General features: G+C 53.8%; 1 protein-coding gene across 1 annotated transcript in view; it reads right to left on the reverse strand.

Moving 5' to 3' along the window:
- The window catches only part of Twist2 (twist family bHLH transcription factor 2), a 41879-nt gene extending 32950 nt beyond the window's left edge, over positions 1-8929 (reverse strand). Inside the window, exon 1 of the mRNA XM_076866519.1 lies at positions 8413-8929. Coding sequence (XP_076722634.1) covers positions 8447-8929 — 483 coding nt within the window. The 3' untranslated portion in view covers positions 8413-8446. The remainder of the gene's footprint in view (positions 1-8412) is intronic.
- Between the last annotated feature and the right edge of the window lie 569 nt (positions 8930-9498).

Genomic DNA, 9498 nt, shown 5'->3' on the forward strand with positions numbered 1-9498 from the left:
TAACGACCACTAAACAATACTTGCAAGTTTCAGAAAACTGCAGGCCCCAGCTGTCCGCCCAGGCATCTCTGAACCCCTCACTGTGTGCTGCCCGCTGCCAAGAGCCCGTCTGGCCGCCCTCAGGAGTCCTGCGTTCTGCGGGCCGTGCTGCCCGACCCTGGCGCTGGCTTTGCTCTCAGAGCAGAGCTGGTTTCGTTTCCTCCACAAACCTCAGCAATGGCTGGGCCCAATCTTCTGGAAGCCACCTCAGATCCAGGAGGCTTTTAAAGTGACCTCTGACCTCTTGTTGGCCTTGGTGGACACTGAGCCTGAGTAGGGCCCAGTCAGGCTGGGCTCACAGTCAGACACTGCGCCACCAGAGGTGACTGTGCCAGCTGCTCCAGGGCAGCTCACGGGGTCCCTCCTCTTCCTCCACCATCAGGAGGGGATCTGCAGCTCCCTCGAGCAGCCCAGGCCACTCGGCACCCTCCTCCCGGATGCCCTCCCTGCCCACCCGGCTCCAGGGACCTCTGCCTTCTCTGGCACCTGAGGCCCCTACGATCCTGGCAGGGTCCCCAGAGGCAGGCACTGCAGTGGTCTCTTGGATGCCCTGTCACAGGCAGCATTCAAGTCTGGAGCAGACGGGAGACGGACGTGGCAGGGCCTTGCTGAACTGCCCGTGCCTGGCCTCTGCGCCTGGCCTCTGCCCATGCCTGGCCTCTGCCATGCCTGGCCTCTGCGCCTGGCCTCTGCCGTGCCTGGCCTCTGCCGTGCCTGGCCTCTGCCGTGCCTGGCCTCTGCCTGCGTAGCACTGCAGCGGCATGGAGGTGGCCCTGTTGGAGTTTTACAAAGCCTTGTTTTTCTGGGAAGGCTTGTTCTGATAAACTCTTCTCTTCTAGGTCTCTGAGGAGCTCTGAGGGCAGAGAGGACGGGATTCCATAGCCAGCAGTGGAGGGGCCCCCAGCCCCACACAAGCCTGCACTCTGCTGCCTCCTTAGGAAGAGGCCCCAATCCCCCCCCCCTTGCCCCAGATTCTTGTGAAATTCTTCCTAGATCACTTTTCCTGCTCATGGCCCCATATTCTCTTTTGCTTTGCCATTCCTGAAAAAGCTCTTCTCTTCATGAAGAGCAGGCCAGCGTGTACGGAGTTGCTGGGACTCCCGAGGACGCGAAACCATCCAACCCCGGAACAGCACAAAGTTTCCACCTTGAAAAGCAACAAAACACGTGAGGAAGGCTCTGGGACATCGGGAGGAGCAGAGGAGCCAACCGTGCCCGCTCATCTTCCGCTTGTGGCCCGACCACGGCACCATCTCTGCTGTCAGGAGACGGTCCAGACCAGAGTCCGCGGACCTGCACTGTGGGACGCCCGGCCACAACTCGCCCCACATCGCGGCCTGCTCGCGGCTCCCGGTGGACACACAGAGAGACCACGCGGCAACCCCAGCCCCACCCGAGAGCACCACAGACTCGGCCCTGGGCAGCTCTGGCAGGTCACCCAAGTCCCTGCAGATTCGGCATAGTCCAAGCCAGTCCTTTCACAAGGGACAAATCTGCACACAGGGCACGTCAGGCTTCTCGGGACACAGATGTTGGTTCACTGTATTTTTGCTCTAGGATAAATGACAAATTTTCTAGAAAACAGTGGTGAAGACATCTAAGGAGAGCAGTGGCTGGGGACACAGGTGGGGGCATGGGGTGCACCCCTCTGTGCCTCAGAGAGCTGGCAGAGCACTGAGGACCCTTGTGAGTGCTGCTCTGGGGCCTGACCATGGGCTTTGGGGGTGGGAGACCCCACGTGGTCCTCTGAGATCAATGTTCGAACAGATGCTGTCTCAGAGAAGCAGCAGAAAGCCCATGAGACAGACTGGGCTGGGCTGGGGACGGAGGGACAGCGCAGCTGAAGAAGACAGTCACCAGCCCTGGAACAACGCAGAGATCACACCCAGGAGACAGGACACAGGCTGGGCCCACACTGAGGGTCTGGGCCAGCAAGGAACCAGCGCACGCACGGCCTGTGATTCACCAGGACTTGACTTCAGGAGGTTCCGCTGCTGGACACAGAGCCACGCGGATGCCCAACCTGAGACAGAAACAGCAGCCATACCCCCTCTCATCCCAGCCACCCAGGCATGTCCCAAAGAAACGAGGATGACCTTACTGTTTACTTACTAAGACAAAATCCTTAGGAATGAGATTTAAAATTCACGTGCCTAGGGCTGGGGATGTGGCTCAAGAGGTAGCGCGCTTGCCTACACTGGGTTTGATCCTCAGCACCACATACAAATAAAGATGTTGTGTCCGCCAAAAACTAAAAATAAATATTAAACTAAAAAAAAAATTCACGTGCGCTTACCGGAAGGGACTCAGAAGTGTGATTTTGCCACCTGCAGTAGCTGGCCTGGCTCACGCCCCACCTTGGAGTCAGGGAGTAAATGACAGGGGCAGGCTCTTCCACCTCCAGGTCAGAGAGTCAAAGATGAAACTAGCCTTGGGCTTCTGACCCCTCTGCATGCCCCTCAAACCAAATCAGCTGGACAGGAACTAAGGGAATATTTGTTGCTAGATCTGAGATAGCAAGGAAATGCTGCCTGCCCCACACGTCCGCTACAGCATGTTAAATCAGAGTGAGACACAAAGAAACACCCTGCACACAGCAGAGCCATGGCCTGGAAATCCTCAGGAGAGTTGCCTTCCAGGGAGTCTGCTTGTTTTACGAGCCACCCTGCCAGGAGCCCACACCTGCCTCAGAAGCAGGCACTCTCTGGAGCCTGCAGAACAGGACCGTCACAGGGAGGTAACGGAAGCTGGGGGCTTTTGTCTGTGTAGCGACAGAGAACAGCATAACCGCGGGCACTCTGGGCACTGCCTTCTCCACTGCAGGCAGCACAGTGACCCCGGGCCCTGCCCTCTCCCTGCCCTTCCCGCCCTCTCACAGCAAAAGGCGAAACCCTGCCTGTTCCCCTCTCTGCACCACCCTGCTTGGTGCTGCAGGAAGGCTCAGGCTGGACCACACACCTTCTTCAGCCCTGGGCTGGGGCGGGTCTTAACACCTGGTCACAGTCAAACCAGGGGGTCTGTCCAAATCCTCCTGTCGGGGACGCCCCTGACCTACACATCCACAAACACAGACAAACCTGCTGTCCAATTAAACCGCGGTAAACAGGAATCTCATGCAGGCAATGCAACCAACTGGACTATTTCTCCCCCAAAGATAGACCCTGGCAGTCACGTTGAAGGCCAGCTGTGAGCAGACAGACAGAAGCCCTTCTCACAACAGTGACTCTGGTAGCTGGAAGCCCTGGGCTCAGCCCTGCCCTGAGCTTAAGTAACAGATGCGAAGACGCTGCACCAAAGGAGGAGTCTCTCCACTTTTAAAGTCAGTGTTCTTGGGGTGTGAGAAGGAAGCCACAGCTCCACAGGAGCACCTGGGTATCCGGAGCCTCGTCCCATCAACGGCAGAGGGAGGGTCCCTGAGCAGCAGCCGCAGCCCTCTCAAAACCATGTCCCTCCCACTGGTAGTCACAGGATCCTCACCTACTCCAAAGAGCGGAGCCCCAGCTGAGGTGACACAGACGCCCTAAGCATGTCAACATGGCTTGGGTTCAAACGACCCTTCAACTAACCACTAAAGATGTCCCTCCTGTTGGAATAAAGTTACGTGCTGGCTTTTCCAGTTTCAGATCCAAGTCTCCCTTTGATGTGACAACCGTCAGTAATCGCTGAAGAAAAGAAATCCATTGTGCCTCAGTTTACATCAGCATGAAACTCACGTTGACACTGTCACTGTTCCCGTTCCAAAGCAAACGTTCCATCAAGACACATTCAAAGGCTCACTACTGGACAGAGGTGCAGAATACATTCCTGGGACTGAGGTCGGGGCCTGTTCTCTTTCTCCCTGCCACGCACCCTGCCCTCTCCCTCTCACCTTGTGCGACTCCAGATACAAAAGCTTCAATCTCTACGCTACTTGGAGAATTATTTTTACACACCATTTGCTTTAGAATTTTGTATGTACTTGGCAAAAGTGAACACAGGTTCAATACGCTAAAATAAAATGTATATCAGTTCCAGGTGAGTATTTCCCCATGTGTTTGCGGAATGCTTTCTCTATTGGAATAGGAACAAACGTATGCCTGTTGGAATCCGTGCCTCTTCATCCATGTTTCTGGGATGCCACTCCTTGTTTAAGAATGTAAGAAACCACTTCTAATTGATTACTTATTGAGAATTCATCAAGAGTTCCCACATTTTGAAGAGATGTACAGTTATGTATGCAAATGCTATCAGGGAAAAAAGCATGAAATTTTGCTTAAAGTAGATTTTTAGTTAATTACTCTTAAATAAAGCACAGTAACAGTTCTTTGTGAAATTTGCTCATTTAAATACAGTTTTAAAATTTTATGGAATATTTTTTCTAAAAATGTTAATTTTGAGATGGTTGTAGATTCTCCTGAGGCTACTGGTAAATTAATGCAGACATCCCTTCCCTCTTCACGTGTTCACAACATCTCGCCACACTAGAGCACAAGGTCCCACCCCTGACACACTCCCAGAACTTGCTCGGGTGCCACGGTCCCGCGGGTGCATGTGCGTGTGCGTGCGTGCTTAGTTCTATGCGTTCTCAGCACACGTGCAGACTCAGGTGACCACATGGAACATCTTTGCCAGCAGTTTCTGATTTTAGTGTTTCGTCTTGGCTTTACTTTAAAAAACACCCCTGTGTGTATCTCTCAGATCCTGTTTCTTCTTTATTGCTCTCTCCATTTCTTGGCTACAGTGACTTATCCATCTCTTCTTTGAATTTTATGGCCTCTTTTGTGAACTCTTTGCTAGCGGAGAGCTTTGCTTTTGGTTTGCTTTTTGCAGCACATTTATCCTTTCCCAGGAAAGACACAAACATAAACAGACATTCCAGCCTCCATGCCCAGAGTTCTTAAAGACACCAGTGAGAATAGATTGATATAAATACTCAGCTCAAAAACTGTCATAAAAGCTCAGCCTTTAAAATTGGCTTATTAAAATATTTGTTTTTTTTTTTTTTAAAGCCCTGATTTAAACTCAAGTTATGCGTTACAGTACTCCAGTACTCTGCACCGAAGGAGTTTACTTTATGATCTTTTTGCCAGGCAAAAGAAATCCGGCATCCATGCCGGCAACTCGGGACACAGGCGAGCAAGGCCGACAAGACCAGTTCTTTCAGGCTCATGATGTGTCAGAAAAATAGGTGTTTTCAGAAAAACCTCAGTAAAGGTTTCTATTTCAAATGGCCTCAAACGGCCACCCACAGGTCCCTTCCCCACAGCTCCCACTCGGCCAGAGGTGTAAGTAGCAAGACTTCCTTGACACCAGACTGGGAAAACATCTACTGATATTTAAGGGGCCAGGAAGCACCCAGCGGAGGCCGATCCCTCCTCCAGACCTCACTGTTGGGCATTTCACTGCGGAGCACTGCTCATGTCCCAAGCAGCTTGGCCGTGCACTCCACTTCTTCCCAGTCAAAAGCTCCACTGGGATCTGCGTCTCCATTCTTCTCCACAGGGAATTAAATTTCTTTTGAGACCAGCTAGCATCCCAAATACAGGAGTTAACCAGCATCTCCAAAAAGCCAAGTCTGAGGGCAAGGAGGGTGGTAAGAGGATCGGGTGCTTTCTCCAAAGGAGAAGAGTTGTCAGAAAGGAAAAGCCATGAGTTCGTTGAGTGCGTCCCATACTGAAAGCCTGCCAAGTCTAACTCAGCAGAAGGTAAGAGAAGACTCTTTCTGTAATGAGGAAGCGGAGAACAAGCGTGTTCCGCCTGGTAAGTAGTGGTGGCCTCCACGCGCCCTCCAAGCCAGGCGCTCTGACCCTCTCAGAGGCTCAGGCATTTCACCAGAACGCTCAGCACTCCTTTGGGGACTTTTCAATTACCTGAGTCCAGCTGACTGGGCAGCACCAGCAGGAGAGAGGTGAAGGGGGCACCTGCAGATTCTCCCATCCTCGGCTTTCATTGCTCCTGCTGTTGGTCACACAGCCTTCCTGTGCGTGAAAATCTCTCACCAGACATAAGATCACCCCCCAAGTATGGAAATATCCAGACACGTTTTGCTGATACATGTAATAAATGCTTCTTGGAAATATTACAAATAAATCACATGCCACTGAACAACATTTCCAGAAGTCAAACAAATTAGTACTGAGTATGCTGAAAGAGAAAATGAGTTAAAAAAGAAAAAAAAAGGAGAGAAGACGAAGCTGTTGCCTCGCCTGCTGGTGATAAGCAGGCAGGGTTCAGACGGTTCCTTGCACCCTTCTCTCCTCTTGTACGAAGTATCAACTATGCAAAGAGCAGGGTTTATCTGCCTTAGCCATTACATTCAATTATATAAAAAATAAATATACCCACATAAAGATCGGTTGCTCTCCAACTAAGTGTGTTATCTAATACATGAAGGGCTTTTTGTCCAAAAAGCTTTGAACAGTTTTCACTTATTTATCACAGGTATTGTGCTTTGCGTTTATCTAATATTTAATTGTGGTCTGTGATTGACTCTCTTACGTCTTACAGAGTGAGATTATTTTTAAATAAATTTTAAATGTTCCTGCAGAATTTTTCATTGGGACAGTATCTCCTGGCATTTTTTTTTCAGTAATTTTTGGAGGGTAGTCTTAAGGATAAAGCTGTTGACATTCTCCTTAAACAAAGCTGTGTGTGTGTGTGTGTGTGTGTGTGTGTTTAAAGGATGACATTCCTCATCTGTCTGTTCTTATTTCAGATGTGGTGTAAACTGCGGATGGTATAAAGGGTAAATGGAAGTCACTAATGAAAGCTCATAATTTAGGCAACAAAAACCAGAATTAATGTATTATCCTTCTGTAGCATTTAGTACTTGGCCAATCCAAACTTTCATTCCTAGAGAAATAGGCGATTGAGACAGTTTCCATCTGTTTTTGACAAAGACAGAAGATTCCCGCAGTTATTCTGTGTTAAAAATTCTTCTTTAAAACGATAAAACTGTCATTGTCTTAGGGGGCTATTTTGTCAAGAAAATTTTCAGTGATGCAGAAATAAAAGAAAAAGAAAAAAGAAAGAAAACCAACCTGCAAAAGTTGGACCCTTTTGTTGCCACAGCAGGACCCCCGCTGATATTACAAAACCACATGAAAAAGAAATGGATACTTTTGGGAGAATGGATGACCTGCTCTAGATTCGTCTTAGTTCTTTCTGGGTGAAGCGGAGAATTTTATAAAAGTATCACAAAGGCCGAAAACTAAGACACACTAGGTGAGAAGGTTTTCAACTCGTTCTCCGTCCCCACCGCGCCCCAAGAAGAGAGCCTGCTCCTCTCCACCGCGAAGGCCCTGGGAAGAGGTGCCCGCTGCCTCACAGCTTCGGCGAGAGGACGGCGCCTCCGCGGCTGGAGTCTGTCGCCGGGCCTGGGTAGGTAGGTGTCTGGTGAGAAGGGGCGGATGCGGGCCCTGAGCGCTCTTCCAAAGAAACCAGACCTGAGTCTCTGCCCCGATCCCGGTGGTCTTCTCCCCCGCAGGGCAGGCGCACACTGCCTCTTTTCCCCCAGACCCATCTCCCAGCCTGGAGCCCTAGCGCCTGCCTGCGGGTCAGTACGCTGAACCCACACACACGGATCCCCTGCCCGCCCGCCTTTCCAAATTTCAAGGTCGGACCCCGAGGCTCCCAGCTCTTAGCTCCCCTCCACCTGCATATCCGCGGGCCGGGCGTGCGTTCTCAGCCGCCAGGTCTGCTCCACCCTCGGCTCTGCGCGCTAGGCCGGGTCTCCTGTGCTCCAGGCTAGAGCCTGTCTCCCGCCCTGAGCCCCTCTGACACCCGAGGCGCAAGCGCAGGACAGCGTCCTCCTGTCCACCGAGGGTCAACCCCAGTGCCTCAGGCCCGCATCTCCGCACCCACTGGACGGGCCACCCAAAGCGCAGGCCAGGACTCCCCGTAGGAGCAGCCAGCGAGTTCTGAGTGTCCGCATCAAGAGCGCACTCTGCCGCTCCATGCGACAAGGGCAGAGCAACAAGTCCGACACGACTCTCTCAGCAGCTCCGCTGGCCACCCTGGCTCGGAGGGGTGAAAAGGATCTCCATCTCCCGGCCCTGACCGGCCCTAGAAGAGTCTCCCCTACAGTCATCCACACACACCACCAAGAATGGAAAATGCAAGAGTTCCTCTAGGTACTCCTGGACCTTGCTGGAAGTCACCAGTCTGTGGGTCCCCAACTGACACGCTTGGCAAAAGGCCTCCAGGGTGCCTCTGGGTCTTAGAAACTGCTGGGCTGCCCCCCCCCATCCATCTTTAGGAGAGAAAGCGCACCCCATTCACGCTGCCGCGGCCCGCGGGGCCTCCACTAGGAGGGATGCTCAGACCCCAGACACCCGGGGGTCGGCCCGCCCGCCCCTGCCACGGAGGGCGCCCAATCGCGCGCGCAGCACCTACCCTGGTGCGTCGGTCCGAGGTGGGTGGCTCGGCGCTAGTGGGAGGCGGACATGGACCACGCGCCTTCCATGCGCCACACGGAGAAGGCGTAGCTGAGGCGCTCGTGGGCCACGTAGCTGCAGCTGGTCATCTTATTGTCCATCTCGTCGCTCTGCAGGACCTGGTAGAGGAAGTCTATGTACCTGGCGGCCAGCTTGAGCGTCTGGATCTTGCTGAGCTTGTCCGAGGGCAGCGTGGGGATGATCTTGCGCAGTGCAGCGAAGGCCTCGTTGAGCGACTGGGTGCGCTGGCGCTCGCGCACGTTGGCCAGGATGCGCTGGCTCTGGAGCTCCTCGAAGGACTGCGCGCTCGGGCTGCCCTTCTTGCCGCGCTTGCCCGGGGTCGGGCTGCCATCTTCGCTTGACTTCTTGCTGTAGCGCCGCTTCCGGCCGAAGCGCTTGGGCTGCCGCTCGAGCTCCTCCTCGCTGGTGCCCAAGCTGTCCACGGGGGACACGGGCGAGCTGGAGCCCTCCTCCATGACGCCCGCCCGGCGCGCGTGGGGCTGGAGGCGCCGGGCGCCGCTGGCCAAGCCCGCGGCCGCCGAGCACACGCTCTGGGTTGCTGGAAAGGCTCTGATTACGGGCCGGTTGGTGCAAAACCGAGGTCTCCGGGAGAGGAAGTTATTCTAACTTTTTTGGAAACTCTAGCCCGGCTGGGTTGCTAAATAGCTGTCAGGAGCAAGAGCGGCGCGCTGATTGGCCACCAGGGCCGGGGGCAGGACGAGTCCTGGGGCCTTCGCCGGCCTTCCCCGCCCCCCGGCGCGGCACTTTCAGTTTTGCCGTTTTTCCTCCCTGAAAGCTGCCGGCATCCCCTTCGACCGCCCGCGCCCCGACTCCGGGCCTGGGCCACTCATCAGCCTCCCTGAGCCTTAGGCCCAGCCAGGCCTGGCTTTGTCTGCCCCTTAACGTGGAGAGAGTTCTGTGAGAGGCTCAGGGGGCAAGTCCAACCCCAGATGCGCTCCAGGGACGTGAGGACGCACCCGGAGCCTGTGGGGAGCCCAGATTCCAGTATGTCTTAGCTGCCCCCAGGCGCGCAGCGAGTCCTCGC

The sequence above is a fragment of the Callospermophilus lateralis genome, chromosome 9, assembly GCF_048772815.1.
Source record: "Callospermophilus lateralis isolate mCalLat2 chromosome 9, mCalLat2.hap1, whole genome shotgun sequence".
Classification (NCBI taxonomy): Eukaryota; Metazoa; Chordata; class Mammalia; order Rodentia; family Sciuridae; genus Callospermophilus; species Callospermophilus lateralis.